Source organism: Medicago sativa, chromosome 7 (genome assembly GCF_051527215.1).
Source record: "Medicago sativa cultivar Bolivia chromosome 7, Bolivia_mono, whole genome shotgun sequence".
Lineage (NCBI taxonomy): Eukaryota > Viridiplantae > Streptophyta > Magnoliopsida > Fabales > Fabaceae > Medicago > Medicago sativa.
This window is the reverse complement of record NC_140755.1, coordinates 67,741,157-67,761,630: the sequence shown is the minus strand read 5'-3', so window position 1 is coordinate 67,761,630 and position 20,474 is coordinate 67,741,157. Positions and strand designations below refer to the sequence as shown.

General features: G+C 34.1%; 4 protein-coding genes across 5 annotated transcripts; 3 read left to right on the top strand and 1 right to left on the bottom strand.

The window, feature by feature from the left end:
- Positions 1–3,761: 3,761 nt before the first annotated feature.
- LOC146907951 (uncharacterized) lies at positions 3,762–7,952 on the top strand. The gene has a single exon (XM_085727327.1). It carries the CDS (start codon positions 6,511–6,513, stop codon positions 7,771–7,773), a length of 1,263 nt encoding a protein of 420 aa, XP_085583453.1. The 5' UTR covers positions 3,762–6,510; the 3' UTR covers positions 7,774–7,952.
- Positions 7,953–10,268: 2,316 nt separating this feature from the next.
- LOC146907950 (uncharacterized) lies at positions 10,269–15,558 on the top strand. 2 transcript variants are annotated; one of them, XM_085727333.1, is made up of 7 exons: positions 10,269–10,716; positions 10,833–10,851; positions 12,971–13,335; positions 13,418–13,568; positions 13,686–13,961; positions 14,049–14,156; positions 14,952–15,558. In XM_085727333.1, the coding sequence occupies exons 3-7, from the start codon at positions 12,971–12,973 to the stop codon at positions 15,327–15,329; spliced, it is 1,278 nt and encodes a 425-aa protein (XP_085583459.1). In that variant the 5' UTR covers positions 10,269–10,716; positions 10,833–10,851; the 3' UTR covers positions 15,330–15,558. The 2 variants fall into 2 exon arrangements, with proteins under 2 accessions (XP_085583459.1, XP_085583458.1); XM_085727332.1 differs by having other exon boundaries at positions 10,270–10,716; positions 10,803–10,851.
- Positions 15,559–16,165: 607 nt separating this feature from the next.
- LOC146907949 (uncharacterized) lies at positions 16,166–16,571 on the bottom strand. Its single transcript, XM_085727005.1, has one exon. It carries the CDS (start codon positions 16,418–16,420, stop codon positions 16,166–16,168), a length of 255 nt encoding a protein of 84 aa, XP_085583131.1. The 5' UTR covers positions 16,421–16,571.
- A 2,056-nt stretch (positions 16,572–18,627) lies between these two features.
- LOC146907948 (uncharacterized) lies at positions 18,628–20,272 on the top strand. The gene has a single exon (XM_085726394.1). The coding sequence runs from the start codon at positions 18,831–18,833 to the stop codon at positions 20,091–20,093; it is 1,263 nt and encodes a 420-aa protein (XP_085582520.1). The 5' UTR covers positions 18,628–18,830; the 3' UTR covers positions 20,094–20,272.
- Positions 20,273–20,474: the final 202 nt, after the last annotated feature.

Sequence of the window (20,474 nt, the reverse complement as noted above, 5' to 3'; positions counted from 1 at the left end):
ATATCCAATATAATGATATATGTAAATTTCACTTGATAAAAAAATATGAAAAGTGGGTATTATTGAGGCTTGTACCTAATTTCCTTTGTTTTTTCTACATGAATAAAACAGCAGGTACAACAGAAATATCTACGACGTGGTCTATGGTGTGGAGTCAATAATGAGCAGCAAGTGATGGTCGGTCGATACATGTCATAATCAGTGAAGTGGTCTTTAATTGGGTAATAATTTCAGTCTATGTGATGCACGCTTCACGTCTTCGTATACCATTAATTAAGATACCACATATATTTTTTTTTACATAAATAAACAATATTTTTTCAAACAAATTGATACAATATATAGAGACAATACAAATTCAATATCGCTAAAAACAAAAAAGATGAATCTGCGAAAAAAATCACAACATTTATGTTAATAACATAAAACGGTATAATATTTATGCCTAGAAGTATGACTATATTCAAGTCTCTGAACTACGTATATGTTGAAGCGAGATGCAATATTTTGGATAACGATATGAATAGAGGGCATCGATGAAAACTATCATTACCTTGCTTTTAAATAATATTTATACCTTTGTTAAAAATTAAAAAAAAAATCTCAACCTTATATATGTCCAATTAAAATAAGTATATATTTTTAAATAGAAAGAAAATCTAATAAAAAATGAAATTATATCTATACCTTATATAAATACGTTGTTGGACAATTAAATAGTTGTTAAATAACATTTCTCATTTTCTTATAATAGAGATAAGAGGAAGTACTAATTTGTCATTTATTATGATATATTTTGTGGCCAATAAGATTGATATACTGTTGTTATATGATGTTTTGCGTGCTCATAATAGTATTGACTTCTTTTCTCACTTTTTTAAGAAGCTAAAATTAAATATATTTGAGTCAACAAGGAGTCATATCCAACACAAGGAGTAAAGGATAGGATCCCAAACTAATGTACCTAATTGAGGGAGTGTGTTTAGGTGTATTTAGAAGAGATTTCTCAAGATAATGGTGAGTCTGAAACGTGAATTAGATAAATAAGTAAAAGGTGAAGCCAAGAGAGATATAAATGGATAGTGCATGAAGAATTGACAATGACTAGAGTAATTTCTTAGGGTAATTAAAGAGTTTAATGTTGTAAGTTAATAAAGAGGGTATAAACAAGAATAAACTAAGAATACGGTGATAATAGTTTACGATGATTGATGGTATTAAAGGTGATTGGAAGTATGAAGATAGAGCCTTAAAATATAAAGAAATCTTAATTAGAGAAACATAAGATATTATAAGCTAGAGTTTCCTTATCTCATTCTAGCCCCATTATCTTTCATGATGTACCCTCTGACTTGTACTCTTTGATTATCAATGAAATGACATAAGTTTGCTTTTGTTCAGAAAAAAATGTTAATTAAATGACTCTTGAAGTCAATTTTAATGTTACCCTTATGTAGTGCCGTTGACCGCGTTTTTATAAACTAAAAGAAATTAAATAAGAAAAATATTAATTTGTGCCACCTCTAAGGTTCAACTTAATGAGTAAAATGTAGAAACTTTTTGTTTGAATTTGTGCATTGAATTTAATTTTTTTAACTTTTAATTAATTGAATGCAAAAGTATCAGAGAAATATTTCAATTTTTGGGTTGCTTGACATGTACTCTGTCCGTTTCCAATAGCCAATAGGTACTTTCAATTAATGATGTATGTGGTTCATATTATGGACCACTTACATCAATAATTAAATTAACCTAAAAAGTTAAATTTGCTTATAATTAGTAACGGAGGGAGTACATTAAATAATTATCTAGGACATTTGTTTATTTTTATTTTTTTAGAAAGGACATTTTTTTCCCTAAAAAAAGGAAGGGCATTTTTTTAGCAAATGTCAAAAGAATTTAAAATTTAAGCTTAATTACTGTTTTGGCCCCTACTTATCACGATTTTGTGATTTTGGTCTCCTAACAAAAACAATAACAAGTTAGCCATCTATTTTAAGCCCCTTTTGCAGTTTTTGACCCCTAGACCAATAACAATTTTTCATTTACGACGACTTCGTTATCATTTCTTTAGCTTAAAATATCACTATTCTCCCTCCAGCCACATTTATAAATAAAAAAAAACTTTTAAGATTTATTGAATATCTAATGTATACTTTTAAGATTTATTGAATATCTAATGTATTTCATCTATAATATAGATCAAATACATTAAATATTTAATGAACCTTAAAAGTAATTTTTTTTGTTTATAAATGTGACCAGATGAAATATTCTATGAGTAAAATATACAATTAATTTTCTTCCAAAATAATATAAAATACAATTATTAATAGTTATAAAAATGGAGAAAGGAAGTATATTATATTCTTATTGACTTTCGGTTTCCACCCACCCCATCAAATTAGGCCGAAAAATATATATATAAATTCAAGCAAATCTTAGTTAGTCTTGAACAACCCAAAGGGAAGGTACAAAGTATGGCCTCCAAATATAATGGTAAAGCCAATCATCCGAGGGATGAGTCTCATAGTGATGAAGGTTCAGATGATGGGCATCAAGACAAAAAAACCATATGCAATGAGATGCATGATACAAAAAAGTACAATGAAATGCAAAAGAGCGGACACAAATCGGAAACAAGTTCTTCCATATTCAAAGGAGCCAAATCTCCCGCTACAACATATATGAGATTTAGTAACACTTCAAAATTGTAACTAAATCAAAAACAATTGTTACTATTTAGATCTTGTAACATTTGACAAATGTTAGGTAAAGTCCGTGTTACTAAATGATTTCAGTAACACTTGTGAGTATTACTTGTAAGGCTTAAAAAATGTTACTTATTAAGTAGCTAATTTGTAGCAAATCTATAGCTAACAGTTTTAGAGCAATTGTATCAAATTCTGTTGCATAAATGTTACTGAATAGTGAAGACATTTTTTTTTCTCGTCTAGAGGGTGAAAGATACATCAACAACTCGCGGAAAGCAACAAAAAATTACATGAAGGCACCAAAAAAGGCGTCACGCCTAAACTCCTAAAGAATCATGAGCCGAGGTGGTATACACCAGGCTGCCCAATTACAAAGAGCAAACCTAGCAAGGTACCAAGACAAACCAAGGTACTGCCAAAAACAGCCCCTGTGCAGCAGCAAAGAGGCTCAACAGCAGCAGAAAAACAGCACCAGAACAAACAACCACCCCTAAACATAGTAGCCTGTCAAACAAGCAAGATATTCCCTCACAAACCCGATGGCTGAAGCCTGACTGCAGCAACCAACGACACCCAGCAGCGCAGAACCGAACTACACAAATTAAATCATAAAACACAAGAACCTCGAATTAGTATCAAATATGATTCTCAAAACCAAAAAACACGGTAGTTATAAAAATTAATTCAAATATGATAAGAAAAGATAAAAAATGAACGTACAGTTCTTGCAAATAGGTGATTTGGCCTAATTCCCTTGATGACATGATCTCCAGACATAAGGCATGAAACACCAAACCAGTTACAAAGATTTGATTCAAGCATATTCCAATTGGATAAGGCTAGATTTGGATCTTCATAGATGGCTACTTTAAAGCTTGTAAGTGCCCAAACTAACAACAACATCAACAACAACAAATATTAAAATCAATGCAAATAAATGCTTCATTTTTAATCAATATCATAATCAATATACTTTTGAAATTATAAGTATAGGAATCATACCAAATCAAGGCAATTCAGTTTCGAAACACATCCACACCCCTGGTATCAATAATAAAATTGGTTAAGAATACTCATATTTGATAGAATTCAGGCTACACACACAAGAAACTACACAATATTAAGAATCACTGCTCACAAGCATTTTCTTGTTCGCAAATGCACTCCGCCCAGTTATGAGCAAATGTCTTTGTAGCTGCTCTGCACACACGAACAAAGTAAATCAAACCCCCAGGCAGTCAACAGGCAACTATTTTTCTATGTCAAGCCACCATACAATACTAAGAAGCAACAAAAATAACTCAGTGGTTTAACTCCGTCCAATAACTAGTAAAAACTCAGCCCAATAATTAGTAATAAGCTGAAGATATTAAAGGTTACTACTTTAAATGTAATGCAATGTTTTTTGTTTTGTACCACTAACTCCAAGAAAGAATAAGGGATAATGAGCATGGGCAATTGGTGACGCAAAGAGAGAACAGGGGATTTCGGGTAGCACAGATGCATACAGAACACACAGCTTCATGCATTCCAATTACTGAAAAATAAAGAAACAATCAACAAAGTTTTATGGTGTTTATCCAATATGGCTCTGATACAATGTTCTTGACTAGAAGAAACAATCTCAATAAAATTAAAACCTTGAACGTCATCATGAACATTGGCCATTCAAAGAAATCACTCTTTTTGCATAAAATAAATATATTTTTAAGAATGAAATGTTTGGACAAGATTCTTTAAAGAATGATCGCAATATCAAAATATCCAATTTCTAACATTTTATAGAAGCTTTAATAAATGGTTATCTGCAGAGCCCATTTTTCAAGATTGCCATGAAGTAGAACTTTACAACCAATATCATTCTTAACCTCCTTAAGAACGTTCTTCAAAATGGATGGAAATCTGACTCCCCGAGGAACCGAGAATGATAGCCCTGTTGCTTCACCAAGTCCAGAATAAGGTTACTAAAAGAACCAAAATCAAAATCAGTGAAGTAAAAGAAAGAGAATGAAAACTGAAATTCAAACAGAATTCCACAAACCTGGCCAAGGATCACAACCTTAACAGAATGAAAAGGAGTAGTGTTAAAAGCATCGAAAATCAAATGCGGAGGAGGATATACAGAATCTTTGAAAGAAAAAAACTCATTTCTGACGAACATGCAAAGAGCAGGGAAGTAAGATTTCTGAAATTCATCATCAAGCAAAGCTTCCAACCAAGATTGTTCCACAAGCATATCAGGTAGTTTATTGCGACCGGTAGTTAAAGAATCTGATAAAGAAAAAGTGATTAAAAATGAAAGAACATGTTATATTATAGCTAAGTATCAATATCATACATACATTGAGTTTGGGAAGCCTTATTTTATGCAACCACGATTGTTCCACAAGCATATCATGTTAAAATAAGGTTTTTATTTTATGCAAAAAGAGTGATTTCTTTAAATGGCCTTTCAATTCTAGTAAGGACTATGATGCATTCAAAGAAACACAAAAAGGAAAACAGAGTGATAAACCTCTTATTTACTTTCAGCATTTGGACCAATAACAACCATCCTAATTCCTAAGTGCTTTCTCCAAGTTACTGACATAAATTCCTAATTTCCTATCAACAAAGGTTGTTTATCAATTTATTGACAAGCCTTGAAGATTTAAATTCAATCCGAGACAGAACAATCTAAGGAAAAACATGAGCCACAAATTATGTATTGAACAACAAACAAACTACTCAAATAGTGATCAAATATTGAAAAGCAAAAATTCATCATCACCTCAGCATAATCCTATGTGGTTTGAGAGAAAGCATTCATCTAGTGACTTCCTAGCAAAATTTCACCAAACTTTTAATCATTTTTGTCGCAGTTATGCAGGGAAGCTGGGAGTACTAAGACTGCTTACGTTACCTATTAAAATACACAGGGGGCAGACATAGTCGTGCTCTTAACGCTATAGTCTTGTATTAAAAAGATTACAAGATATTTCATAAGAATGGGATAATGATACTCCAATTAATAGTATTATTCCCTTCCATTCAAACAAAACCAGAAGTCATTATACTAATAAACAACTACACTTGGGTTTTATAGCTGATTACATCATTCAAACATGACTCATCAACAGACAGATATAAATGCTCTAGAACTACGTTACTTTTTATGAGTATTGTTACACTTCTAACTAGATAGGACCAGATAGAGCGTATAATTGGAAATTACAAGTGTTTTTCCATTACATAGTTGATGATTGTGGAGGATGTATGAGAATTGTTGTGCAGATGTTTTGAGTTTCTTTTCTGATTTTTCTCTGTTGAGTCTTTATTTTTTTTCTAGTTGCAACTCACTCGATTCCAAACACCAAACGAGAAGTACAAAGTTTAGTTCATGCAATATAACGGAAAAAACAACAAGTGCAAAAAAGTGTTGCAAACTGTGTGTCGCAAAACATAAAATTTCTTGTAGTGAATGTTTCAAGGGGAATACTAGACATGATAATAAAGTTTCAGAAAAAAAAAACCAGTTTCACATAGTCTAATGATCTAACACTTAATACAACAACACACCAAGCTCAATTTAATTAGTAATGCTTCTAAATTTCATTAGCCAAAGAACATAATCAATTTTTTAAACTAAACTAAAAAAGGCAATATTAAATAGAGGAAAGATGAACCTGATTAATGGAATTGGGAACGGATTTGAAAACTAAATATTTGTGGAAAATGTTCATGAACTTATAATGAAGAGGTTCGTGCAAGCTACCTGGCAAACATTGAACTTGAAAGATGTGAACTAGCTACAATTATGCTAATGGATGCATGTTTTCTGTTAGAGCTTCTCATATCAAAGGGATTAGATTCTCAACTTCCTAGCAGTTTACATCCACCTGGTCCGCCACCTGAAGTGCTCAAAGACCAGGATGTTTTGTCTGATCTAATGTTATTGGAGAACCAAATCTCACTTCAGGTCCTCCGTAAGTTGGCTGAAACACTTTTTCCAAATGTGTTCATACCAGATTTGTATATTCACGAGCCGTTGAGGAAGGAGAGGGTGAATAAAATTAACAATCTTGCCCTCTCTGTTTTAGGATACTCTCCTCAGTTACCGTGTCTTGATGCAACTCACATTCTTGATCTTGTCTACTTTTTAGTTAACCAAAAAGGTGAGAGTACTACCCCTAAAGAGGAGAACAAAGATCATGTCTTGGTGGACATTATCGATACTACTCAGACTCGGCGGCAGCAGCAGCTTAAACTCAAGCGCTGTGCTCTGAGGCTCCTAACCGCAGGAGTTACCATAAAAGCAAAACTACCTAACAATCAAGAAACTAGTACTTCTAGGTTTGGTCTTTCTTGCTTCAGTTTGGTCTGGAACATTTTATGTGGTGTGCTGTTTTGGCTCTGCAGTGTCTTTCTTGTGAATGGCAAGCACTTTGATGCGGATGATAGTCATGAGGAGGTGGAAATGAAAGGTTTGGACTTTTACTTTAAGTTTAAAAAGGGAAAACTTGAAATTGAACAGATACATATCACAAACACAACAAAATCCAAGTGGTGTAATCTAATTGCTTGGGAACATCATAAGAAATCCAAATATTTTTCCCGTTTTGCATCTAGCTACAACGACAAAGACAGGCATGAGAGCCAGCAGAACACAAGCAAAACTGTTTCCGGCGGTAAATTCACTTGGGCTGCTTTGATTTTCAACGGTCTGATATGTTCTGCAGATGATGTCCAACTTCTCAAGGACAAGAAAATTGTTGTTGATCATCTCAAGATGAGCAACCAAGAGGTGATGGAGTTTTTCCGCAAAATAGCACTTGGAGCTGACCATAAGGTAGTTGATTCTAGTAGTTATATTCAAATGGTTGATGACATAAACAATTACTCTTATAAGGCGTTTATCTTTAAGCGAATGTGGAGAACAGTTTGGACTTCGTTCACATACCGTCAAGAATGGCTTTTAACATTTCTGAACCGCAATTACAACTTCGTTGCAACGGTGGTCTCTGTTCTCGCTGTTGTGCAGACTGTTTATACAATCCTAGCATATTATTTTCCCAAGTAGTTCCTCTCCATTGCTTGAAGAATGCCCATTTTGATTTTCTGCCATTTACATTTATGTGATTTAGAAAAGTCACACTACTTCATATGAGTCCTATTCTAATTCCCAAAATAGTTTTTTACCAAATAAAAGAGTGGATGTTGAAACAAGTGTGTTGTTAGCACTCTTTGTGATTTATTATGTGATTCCATCTTACATTATTTGTTTTGTTTCTCCATCAATAATTGTAAAACTCTTTTTTCGCTTGATCTACTTATACATTCAAATCTTCTTTCTGTTGGTTCTGATTTTTAGCTTAATTTTGTTGTATGTTGTGTCTAGATTGACGTCTCCTTAAAGACCTCTGGCTATCATAGCCTGCAATATTTTATGTTAAATTATGAGAAGATATACTATGACATTCTTGAAATAAGTAAACACCTCTGAACAGCAGAGTTGTGGTTTCTTCATCTGCTAGTTTCTGCCTCAGTAACTCTGACATTCTTGAAATAAGTCAAAATCATATAAAAATATCATAACATTAAACTCTCTTAAACACAAATGTCATATATAATCATTCAACAATTTTTTATCTTATGTGTTAGCTAAGCCGTAAGAGTTTGACTTTGTAAATTTAAGGGACATAGTTCAAATACCACAGTTGTAAAATGATTACTAGTGCATCTTAATTAATAATAATTTCGACATTCCATAATAGCTCCCGCTTCTACAAAATATAACTTGCATTTTTGGGGAGCCTGAGCACTTTCAAATCAAAAGACTGCGTACAAGTGCACCTGTACAAGTGAATCCATATTCATTTGAAGAAAAAAAAATTACTAGCCTTGAATTTCCCCGGATAGGATTAAAATTTGGGACAAAAGCGCCATTAAAAAAAAATTGCAACCTGAACATTGAAAATAATAGAAAACACTTGGTGGGGGGGGGGGGGGGGGGGGGGGGGTACACATTACCGTTTTGATGGTGGAAAAATGATACTAGAATTGTCTAGAATAGCAATTCTTTACTTTTGGAAGAAATATATAGATCAAAGAAATTTCACGTTGCTTCAAACATCCCAGCAACAATGTGGTTTTGTAGCACAATAGTGAAGTTTTTTTTTGGAAATCGGCTTGCATTTTAACAAAAATACAAGTGACTGGGATTAAATTGTATTCCAACCTTGGAAAACCAAACCACTACATATATTTTGAAAGGAAAATGCTAGATATCAAGAATGGATTTTCTTGATGAATTCAAGAATGATATGGCAGAAAATACATAACGAAAATACATAACAGAAAATAGAAATGGAAATTAATATATAATCTACAATAACGGAATTGAATAATCCAGTGGATGGGTTCTTCATAAACCTCATAGCATCTACTAGCTAGTACATTATTTCAAACATAAGGTACATAACATAAATGGAAATTAACACCAAAGTTGTAATTCGGATGAGTTCTTTATATGCCTGATGCCCATGTTGCATAACATAACATCTACATTACTACATAGATTCTACTATCACTACTAGAAAAACGCAAATTAGAGAGGGATTTTAGGGAGGGACAAAATTCCCTAACTAATTGTGACGGATTTAGGGACGGATTACATTATTAAAGACAAAAGTTGAATTGCCAATTATTAGTGAGGGAATGGTTTAAACATCCCTCACAAAATATCCCTCACAAAATACCCGTCACTAAATCCCTCACAAAATTGATGAGTTAAACGTTAGTCACGGATTTTGACATGGAAATAATCCTTCTCTAATTATTCCCTCACTAAAACCATCACTAATATCAATTATATAGTTGGTGAGGAAATTAATCCCTCACAAACAATTATTGATATTAATGAGAAAACTGAATTATTTCCCCCCCAATTATTTGACGTTTTGGCTTTCCCTCTTACACTAAAACATTCCCCCTCTTTTTTTTCACAAACCCTAAAATAAAATTTTCCCCCAAAATTTTACTCCAAACAAAATCAAAACTCCAAACAAAAGGCTCTTCTTAGAGAATGTCGTGAACCCAGCTCTTCTTCCATCGATAACAGCTCTTCTCTTCTTCCATCGTTAAGAGCTCTTCTTCCATCGTTAACACTCTTCTTCCATCGTTAAACAATGTCGTGAATCCAGATTTTGGATTTCGGCCTCATCTCCTTCCAAAATGCTAAACCCAGATCGTGAATCCAAACTGCTCCAAATCAAAACCTAAATCATCAAATCTCTCATAAATCCTCAAATCAAACCAAAATCTACACCTAATCTCTCTTAAATCTCCTCAAATCTCTCTCAAATCATATCAAAATCAAACCTCAAACCGAATCTCAGTGCAAAAATCGAACCTCACTCTCAAAATCAAATCTTTTCTGTTATATAGTTGGTGAGGAAATTAATCCCTCACAAACAATTATTGATATTAATGAGAAAACTGAATTATTTCCCCCCCAATTATTTGACGTTTTGGCTTTCCCTCTTACACTAAAACATTCCCCCTCTTTTTTTTCACAAACCCTAAAATAAAATTTTCCCCCAAAATTTTACTCCAAACAAAATCAAAACTCCAAACAAAAGGCTCTTCTTAGAGAATGTCGTGAACCCAGCTCTTCTTCCATCGATAACAGCTCTTCTCTTCTTCCATCGTTAAGAGCTCTTCTTCCATCGTTAACACTCTTCTTCCATCGTTAAACAATGTCGTGAATCCAGATTTTGGATTTCGGCCTCATCTCCTTCCAAAATGCTAAACCCAGATCGTGAATCCAAACTGCTCCAAATCAAAACCTAAATCATCAAATCTCTCATAAATCCTCAAATCAAACCAAAATCTACACCTAATCTCTCTTAAATCTCCTCAAATCTCTCTCAAATCATATCAAAATCAAACCTCAAACCGAATCTCAGTGCAAAAATCGAACCTCACTCTCAAAATCAAATCTTTTCTGTTCTCAAAACTCACGGTAATCTCACTCTAAATCTTAGATTTTTATTTTTTTTATTTTTTATATTTTATTGTAATCTGATTTGGGTTTTTTGGGGGTTACAGTCAACTCACTCACATTTCTGAATTCAAAAGGGAAGTTGCTCTGAAACAGGTAAATCCAAGCCCTTCCTTCTGTTTGTTATTAATTTTAATTTTTAATTTTGTATTTTGAATGATTGTTGTTGAAGACTGAGAATTATTGAGCCCGAACAGTATACTTTTATATCACTCCTCATGTTTCTAGCCGTTTTATACTTTGATATTAATTGGTGCTATTGAAACCAAACTATTTGATATGTCCTGTTTTTCGCCATTTTTGGCCTAAAATCATCTCTTCTTTCTCTCTTTTTATTTTAATAAGTGGTTATCTATAAATATTTGCTTCTTCTTTTTTATGTTTTTTTTAATGTTTTCATCGTCTTAGTACGATGATGTTTGTTTGTCGTTTTGCACGGCGGCGTTGTGTTTGCTCATCGTCACGTTGTTCGTTGGTTCACATTGACACATTCATGTCAACTCTCAATACAGATTTGATAAAGACTTGTCCGTTGGTTTGCAAAATTGTTTGAAGATTCATCTTTTTAAGCTTATTTATAATGATTTATGTATTTGTTTGTTTTGAATGAAAAAATATCTTTGTCGGTAAAAAAAAATAAAAAATGGGTAAGACTCAAACCTCCATTAACAATTAGGGACTCATTATTCGGTACTGATTAATGCATGAACAAATTTTGAGTCCTCTCTCTAACAAGTAATTCCCAAGCATGAACAAGTTTTTCATCTAGTGGCATTGAGTAACCTAAACTGAGTAAGGAATTACTCCAATACTCCTTTCACGTCTATCAAACGCAATTCAGATGAATCCCCCTTGTTAACCAAATCAAAGAAGAAGATATTAGAGAAATGCCACACTCTTATATGTAAGAACTAGGATACTAATTAATTTCTTACATAATTGTTTGATTAGTAATTAGTTCACTGCATTGACTTGTGATTTAGTCTTTTGTTATCAGAAGCATCTGAGCCAGAGCTGTGAAGAAAGTCATTGTTGAATGGCTGCCCTGTGGGAATATAGCTCAAATTTTGATATCATGACTAGTTAGTTATTGATTATGATCACAAAACTCTCATTATATCCTCTAATTATTTGCCATAGATTAGCCCGGAAATGTAAGTGTAGGCTTTGGCATAGTAAATTCACTACTATACAATTGGATATTTAAAAAATCATTCACAATAGTAAAGTGCAGTACAAGTTGTTGCAATCTTAAATAAAGCTCGTAATTGAATTATGATGGGAATTATTGCTTTGTATCATAGCCAAGTTAGCAAGTTAGCCAAGTGTAGTCAGATGTTAATGTTTAGTTTTCTATGTTAGGCTAACAAGCTTTGAGAACCTTAACATAATAAACAACATGTTTTTCATGGGAATTATTGCTTTGTATCATAGGCAAGTTAGCAAGTTAGCCAAGTGTAGTCAGATGTTAATTTTTAGTTTTCTATGTTAGGCTAACAAGCTTTGAGAACCTTTAGCATCATGGTTTTTAGCACTTACTAATTTTTCATAAACTAGTTCCAACTAGACTTTTCTAATGAAACTTATTGTGTTTATTGCCATGCATTAGTTTACTACTTTCCATGCACGTTTTGTATTCTATAAATAAAATCATATATGAAACTTTCTTTTTCTCTATCTTGTGAACAATAGTTAAGATTACTAGTACAAAAAGAACAAAAGGCTGTCAGGTTTTGCAATTTTTTTAACTTTTCGTGTCTTCTGAAAATAATTAACAAAGGGTGAAATGTTAACAATTTTTTTTAGCTTAGCTTAGCAGTTAGTACCTCTTTAGTGGAATATTCCCTTGTTTATAGCTTAGCACATTTCTGTCAACAACATTTCTTTTCAAGTAGTATCATATACTTTTCATTACTCTGACCCTATGATCTTTTTTTTGCTCTGAAAACATATTGATTGATTAAAATATAATGAACACATATTGGCCATTTTGCATTGATTGAATTTGATGTAGAACACGTTGTATGTTTGTGCGTTTATATATGCTAAATGTGTCGCAATTGCAAAATGTGCTGCTGTTGTCGTTAGTTTTTGCTGTTATAGGGGATGCTGTTTTATCTGTTGGGGTAGGGGACTAAATCTGCGTTATATGTTTTTTAGATGTGTCCATATTTTTATGTGTTAATCAAATATGTTTTTTTATATGTATATATAGATGGCAGGAAATGATACTCTAGCGGGTGGAGGAAGAGGTACTGGTAGAGGTATCAGTAGAGGTAGGGGAGTTAGGGGTACCACACTTTCATCTGGGAGAGGTATGGCTGCCGCTACTCCATCACACTCTATTGTTGGGCAAGCAACAAATCCTTCCACATCTCATACAACAACAAATACACAAGTTCCCCACTCTACTCCTAGCCCTCCCATTTCTCAATCAACAAGCTTGCCACAAATCCCATCATCTAATGCATCTGCTGCTGATCCACATGTATCATCAAATGATGTGGATTCATCTCCAAACATTGGGAGTGAGGACCCTCTTGATAATCGTATTTGGATTCGTCCAGGACCAGAGAGCACGTATGCTTTTATTACTTTTTGTCCTTTAATTTTAAATATATCATACTCGTATCTTACAATTTCTTCAATATTGTTTTAATAGGTTTGACCCTCCTATTGCGCCTACACGTGCGATAACAAAAATTATGAAGCAAAAGTTTGATGGATGTTGGACAACGTATGGAGAACTAAAGGCTGAAGAAAAAAAAAACGGGAAACATAGTGTGATTGCAATGTGGTTTAGAGAGTTTAATGTATGAAAGTGTTCATGAATATTTACGTATCTTACTAGTTATATTTATTTTTTTCATGTGGATTATTCTCAATATATTGCTTTATTCTATTATTAACCTATATTTTTTATATTGTAGAGGAAGTTTAAGTGGCTACCTGAACTTAATGGAGAGATTAAGAAGTCATTTGACCATAAAGCCTCTCAGTTATACTCAAGTGCAATGTATAGGGTCAGAACAGGGGAAGATGATGGTGATTGGATTCCAGTTGAAATGCGTAAGAAATTGGATGAAAAATGGAGTGAGGATGAATGGAAAAGCAAGGCACAAACTAACAGCAAAAACAGAAAATCTTCTGATGCTCCACTCCACACTGGAGGGTCGATTCCAACATTTGAGATTTCTAAGAGAATAGTAAGTAATTGAATTTGAGTTTAATTGTATTTGTTAGGTTAAGCATTTTAATTTCAATTAAAATTGATTGATCCGTTTTGTTTTTAGAAAAAATCTCCAGAAGTGACTCCAACATCTTGGGAAATATTTGAATACACACACAGATTGAAAGCTGATCGAAGCAAGTGGGTTTCCTCAAAATCAAAGGATGTTGCTGTAAGTTATTACTTCATGACCTTATTGAACTTGATGAATATTTAGTAGTTGAAGTATGATATGGAGGTTTTGCACTGATGCTAATTGTGTAAGAACTGATGCTAGTTGTTGGGAACTAGTTATACACTGATGTTATTTTTATGGAGGTTCTGCACTGATGCTAATTGTTAAGCACATATGTAGCAGTCTGTAAGTATATGTTTTAGAAGCAGATTGAGAAAAATAATTAATTGTCTTGACATCCCCTGAGCAGATTTAGAAGCAGTATGTAAGTCTGTAAGTGTATGTTCATAATGTTAGTTTGTTGGGAAAATTACAAAGACATCCCCTGAGCCTGTTCAGTCAGTTCCAACTTCTCTAGAGAGGAGTCATTTATTTCCATCCAATGAAGCAAATGTTAGCACACAATGGAATGAGTTAGATGATCAGTATGATATGGTTTATTTCTGTCCTCTGACTATAATAATAATAATTATACGAACATGTGCTCAACTGATGGGCACCACTCAGCTGAAACTACTCAGGGTCATGATATTAACCATTCTGCATTTAATCAAATCCCAGATTACCAATTATAGGTTAGGAATATGTTTTTTATGTGGTTTAGTTTTTTGTGTTTAAATTGGCTTGTATGCTTCTACTGTATAATTGCGATGAAGCTGTGTTTTAGTTTTTCTTATTTTGTTTCAGAATAAGAAAAACACTTGAATGGTTAAAGATTGTGATAACAGCTTCACGTCTGACTGAATGAAGTATGAAATTATTACTTGTTAGTAAAATATTATTATTTTGCAGGATGAGTTTCAAAAAAGGATTATTGAGAGGGATTCACATGAGGAGGCACTAGGGGATGATGTTTCTAGACATGAAAGTGACAACATTATCTTCTTAGATGTTGTTGGAGGAGTAAATAAGAAGGGTCGTATATATGGTTTGGGCCCGGAAGCAGGGAAATATAAGTCGTCTAGATCTTCCAGATCTGACGGCATCTTACAATCTGAATTTGAACAAATGAGGGCTGAAAACGCATCACTTAAAGAGAAATTGAAGGCTCATGAGGAGTTGATTCGTGCATCGCAGGAAGATTCACGTTTTCTTAGGGAGCAAATGACTAAATTGATGGAAATGGTTTCTCAAGGTCATCTACATCCACCTCCACCTCCATCTACTTGATATATAGATATATAATATGTATAATATATGGTTATTTTGATAGCTTGGTTGCAAACTTAGCTAATGTGCTACTTCTAGTACCATTAAAAATGTTTTAAGCGTTTCTTATGAAACTTATTTTGAGAGTTTCCTTATGACTCTTTATGTATTTTGAGAGTTTCCTTATGACTCTTTATGTATATATTTTGAGAGTTGAACAATGGTTGTAAACTTATTGACATTTTCCTTATGACTTTTATGGTGATGAATGTCTGGGATGGGTATGTAGACAATTTATCAAGTGTTTTTTATTGTATACTTATAATTTCCAACATGTTCAATATGGTTTAATATAGTAAATGCAGTTAAAATATTAATATAATTAATTAATTAAATCTGGTAGGAAATTGAACATTACATCAGTGATGCAAATTTCTGTTTGAATTAGTGAGGGAATTCAGTTTCATCACAATTAGTGATGAAATATGACTTCACAATTTGAGAGGGAAAACCAATCCGTCATTAATTAGTGACGGAAATATTGGTAAGAATTGATGGAATAGTCCCTCACTATTAGAGAGGGAACAAGAATCCCTCACTAATTACTGACGGATTTGTTCAAGTTTTAGTACATTTTTTGTTCATATTTAGTGACGGATTTATATGATTAGGGACGAAAGTTATCCGTGTTAATTAGGGACGGATGCCAAAATCCCTCACAAATATTTAGCAAGGCCAATATTCGAAAGGGATTGCCAGTCGTCACAAAATCCGTCACTAATTTCGTTTGTGAGGGAATTATGGTAGTTTAGTGACGGAATTCTTCCCTCTCTAATTTGCGTTTTTCTAGTAGTGTATTAAGAACAAGGTGATATCAAACTCTCTTGAAAGATCTCTGGAATCATCCAACCACCGTGTTGTTTTTTAATTTTAAGACTCTTAAAAGTACCATCTCTAGAATTGTAAACAACCAACTTCCGCACGAACTCTAACAGCACTAGATCATTTTCATAAACATAAAGTACCCTCTCATAAATACCACAACTAACACCTCCCATTAGAGGAACATGGAACAATTTAGTCCAAGAATCTCTATTTCCATACTCCTTCATAAGCCAAACCTCTGAAGAACCACCAATATGAGAAGAAAGTATGCACAAGCAATCCTTCAACACCCATAAGGATTTACGGAACACATACGTCGATCCATAATCAGGCAGCAATAGCTCTCGATAAGACCCCTTCTCCAAATCAATAGAAACAATACTTGAATAATCATATGGCAACCAATTTAGAGTGCCACTAAATTTTTTTCCTGATTCTTTATAAAGATTGCGAGGACAATTCTGAATCCTTCTCCAAAAATTGGTACCCATAGTATGCACATGAGTTTGGACTTCAGAAACCTCATTATAGTATGTGGAAGAAAATGCAACCACCTTGTAAGTATCATTAGAATGATCATAGCCAAAGCCGCTACATATTGTGTTATTGCGTAGAATTTCCAATGATGGCAATTTTGCGAATTTTCTAATGGAAGGGTTCCACAAAATAACGTAACGGTATAGAGTACGATACAAAGTATGCCGTGGCAAGAGCCACGGATGCGATCGTAGTTTAGACAGTTTGGATTGCTCAGAGGATAATCTAACTGTTGCGTGGTGGCGGCTGTGGGGGTCACTTTTTTCGTGAAAATAGTCGAGAGAGGGCAAGCCTTGACGATGTACTCGAACGAGCCTTTGGGTTTATGATGGAAGAAGAGATGGTGGGACGTGGTTGAAACACAAAAGTGCTTTTTGGCGAATTTGGGATCGGAGATGAAAGATTTCCAGGATTTGCATACACATTTGAATTGCGTGAGAGACTTGACCGGAAGCCTACAGAGAATTTCTAACACAAGATCGAATGGAACAGTGGGAAGTGGTGGATTTCCAGTGGAGGAGTTCAAAGGCTGCCGCCTCGTTGTGACGGTTGTTCTCGGTGCCATTTGCGAGCGTGGCGGGAGGCTAACCTCCTGCAGAGCAGACATATGAATGAATTAATAAATGAAATCAAAGTAAACAAAGGGAAAGGAAGAGAAACCCTAAAAACTCACAGACTGACCTGGTGCAGTTGTTCTTCTTCATCACCGCGGCTGCCTTGCATCTTTGATTGATTTGAAAAAAGAACAAACACGCGATCTCATATATTGTTTCTTATCGACCCAACTCCACTCCTCATATTTTTTTTCTGCACCACACCTTTTACATTTGCACCCATTTCCCATTTCCACACTTTCGGATATAGACACACGTATCCGTATTTTTTTATATTGCTTGTTGTTATTGTTAATATAAGAGTGTATTTTTTGCATGCTAGGCGTGAAGCCAACCAGGCGGCCCATTATTTTGCTAAACATGCCCATTATTTCCCATTTCCACAAATTATGTATTGAACAACAAACAAACTACTCAAATAGTGATCAAATATTGAAAAGCAAAAATTCATCATCACCTCAGCATAATCCTATGTGGTTTGAGAGAAAGCATTCATCTAGTGACTTCCTAGCAAAATTTCACCAAACTTTTAATCATTTTTGTCGAAGTTATGCAGGGAAGCTGGGAGTACTAAGACTGCTTACGTTACCTATTAAAATACACAGGGGGCAGACATAGTCGTGCTCTTAACGCTATAGTCTTGTATTAAAAAGATTACAAGATATTTCATAAGAATGGGATAATGATACTCCAATTAATAGTATTATTCCCTTCCATTCAAACAAAATCAGAAGTCATTATACTAATAAACAACTACACTTGGGTTTTATAGCTGATTACATCATTCAAACATGACTCATCAACAGACAGATATAAATGCTCTAGAACTACGTTTCTTTTTATGAGTATTGTTACACTTCTAACTAGATAGGACCAGATAGAGCGTATAATTGGAAATTACAAGTGTTTTTCCATTACATAGTTGATGATTGTGGAGGATGTATGAGAATTGTTGTGCAGATGTTTTGAGTTTCTTTTCTGATTTTTCTCTGTTGAGTCTTTATTTTTTTTCTAGTTGCAACTCACTCGATTCCAAACACCAAACGAGAAGTACAAAGTTTAGTTCATGCAATATAACGGAAAAAACAACAAGTGCAAAAAAGTGTTGCAAACTGTGTGTCGCAAAACATAAAATTTCTTGTAGTGAATGTTTCAAGGGGAATACTAGACATGATAATAAAGTTTCAGAAAAAAAAAAAAACCAGTTTCACATAGTCTAATGATCTAACACTTAATACAACAACACACCAAGCTCAATTTAATTAGTAATGCTTCTAAATTTCATTAGCCAAAGAACATAATCAATTTTTTAAACTAAACTAAAAAAGGCAATATTAAATAGAGGAAAGATGAACCTGATTAATGGAATTGGGAACGGATTTGAAAACTAAATATTTGTGGAAAATGTTCATGAACTTATAATGAAGAGGTTCGTGCAAGCTACCTGGCAAACATTGAACTTGAAAGATGTGAACTAGCTACAATTATGCTAATGGATGCATGTTTTCTGTTAGAGCTTCTCATATCAAAGGGATTAGATTCTCAACTTCCTAGCAGTTTACATCCACCTGGTCCGCCACCTGAAGTGCTCAAAGACCAGGATGTTTTGTCTGATCTAATGTTATTGGAGAACCAAATCTCACTTCAGGTCCTCCGTAAGTTGGCTGAAACACTTTTTCCAAATGTGTTCATACCAGATTTGTATATTCACGAGCCGTTGAGGAAGGAGAGGGTGAATAAAATTAACAATCTTGCCCTCTCTGTTTTAGGATACTCTCCTCAGTTACCGTGTCTTGATGCAACTCACATTCTTGATCTTGTCTACTTTTTAGTTAACCAAAAAGGTGAGAGTACTACCCCTAAAGAGGAGAACAAAGATCATGTCTTGGTGGACATTATCGATACTACTCAGACTCGGCGGCAGCAGCAGCTTAAACTCAAGCGCTGTGCTCTGAGGCTCCTAACCGCAGGAGTTACCATAAAAGCAAAACTACCTAACAATCAAGAAACTAGTACTTCTAGGTTTGGTCTTTCTTGCTTCAGTTTGGTCTGGAACATTTTATGTGGTGTGCTGTTTTGGCTCTGCAGTGTCTTTCTTGTGAATGGCAAGCACTTTGATGCGGATGATAGTCATGAGGAGGTGGAAATGAAAGGTTTGGACTTTTACTTTAAGTTTAAAAAGGGAAAACTTGAAATTGAACAGATACATATCACAAACACAACAAAATCCAAGTGGTGTAATCTAATTGCTTGGGAACATCATAAGAAATCCAAATATTTTTCCCGTTTTGCATCTAGCTACAACGACAAAGACAGGCATGAGAGCCAGCAGAACACAAGCAAAACTGTTTCCGGCGGTAAATTCACTTGGGCTGCTTTGATTTTCAACGGTCTGATATGTTCTGCAGACGATGTCCAACTTCTCAAGGACAAGAAAATTGTTGTTGATCATCTCAAGATGAGCAACCAAGAGGTGATGGAGTTTTTCCGCAAAATAGCACTTGGAGCTGACCATAAGGTAGTTGATTCTAGTAGTTATATTCAAATGGTTGATGACATAAACAATTACTCTTATAAGGCGTTTATCTTTAAGCGAATGTGGAGAACAGTTTGGACTTCGTTCACATACCGTCAAGAATGGCTTTTAACATTTCTGAACCGCAATTACAACTTCGTTGCAACGGTGGTCTCTGTTCTCGCTGTTGTGCAGACTGTTTATACAATCCTAGCATATTATTTTCCCAAGTAGTTCCTCTCCATTGCTTGAAGAATGCCCATTTTGATTTTCTGCCATTTACATTTATGTGATTTAGAAAAGTCACACTACTTCATATGAGTCCTATTCTAATTCCCAAAATAGTTTTTTACCAAATAAAAGAGTGGATGTTGAAACAAGTGTGTTGTTAGCACTCTTTGTGATTTATTATGTGATTCCATCTTACATTATTTGTTTTGTTTCTCCATCAATAATTGTAAAACTCTTTTTTCGCTTGATCTACTTATACATTCAAATCTTCTTTCTGTTGGTTCTGATTTTTAGCTTAATTTTGTTGTATGTTGTGTCTAGATTGACGTCTCCTTAAAGACCTCTGGCTATCATAGCCTGCAATATTTTATGTTAAATTATGAG

What these genes read in the sequence shown, in the direction of transcription:
- LOC146907951 (XM_085727327.1), top strand. Translation starts at nt 6,511, where the DNA reads ATGCTAATGGATGCATGTTTTCTGTTAGAGCTTCTCATATCAAAGGGA.
- LOC146907950 (XM_085727333.1), top strand. Translation starts at nt 12,971, where the DNA reads ATGGCAGGAAATGATACTCTAGCGGGTGGAGGAAGAGGTACTGGTAGA. An exon ending in CGTCCAGGACCAGAGAGCAC is followed by an intron (nt 13,336 to 13,417) that starts GTATGCTTTTAT and finishes TTGTTTTAATAG; the next exon opens with GTTTGACCCTCCTATTGCGC. An exon ending in CAAAATCAAAGGATGTTGCT is followed by an intron (nt 14,157 to 14,951) that starts GTAAGTTATTAC and finishes ATTATTTTGCAG; the next exon opens with GATGAGTTTCAAAAAAGGAT.
- LOC146907949 (XM_085727005.1), bottom strand. Translation starts at nt 16,420, where the DNA reads ATGAAGGAGTATGGAAATAGAGATTCTTGGACTAAATTGTTCCATGTT.
- LOC146907948 (XM_085726394.1), top strand. Translation starts at nt 18,831, where the DNA reads ATGCTAATGGATGCATGTTTTCTGTTAGAGCTTCTCATATCAAAGGGA.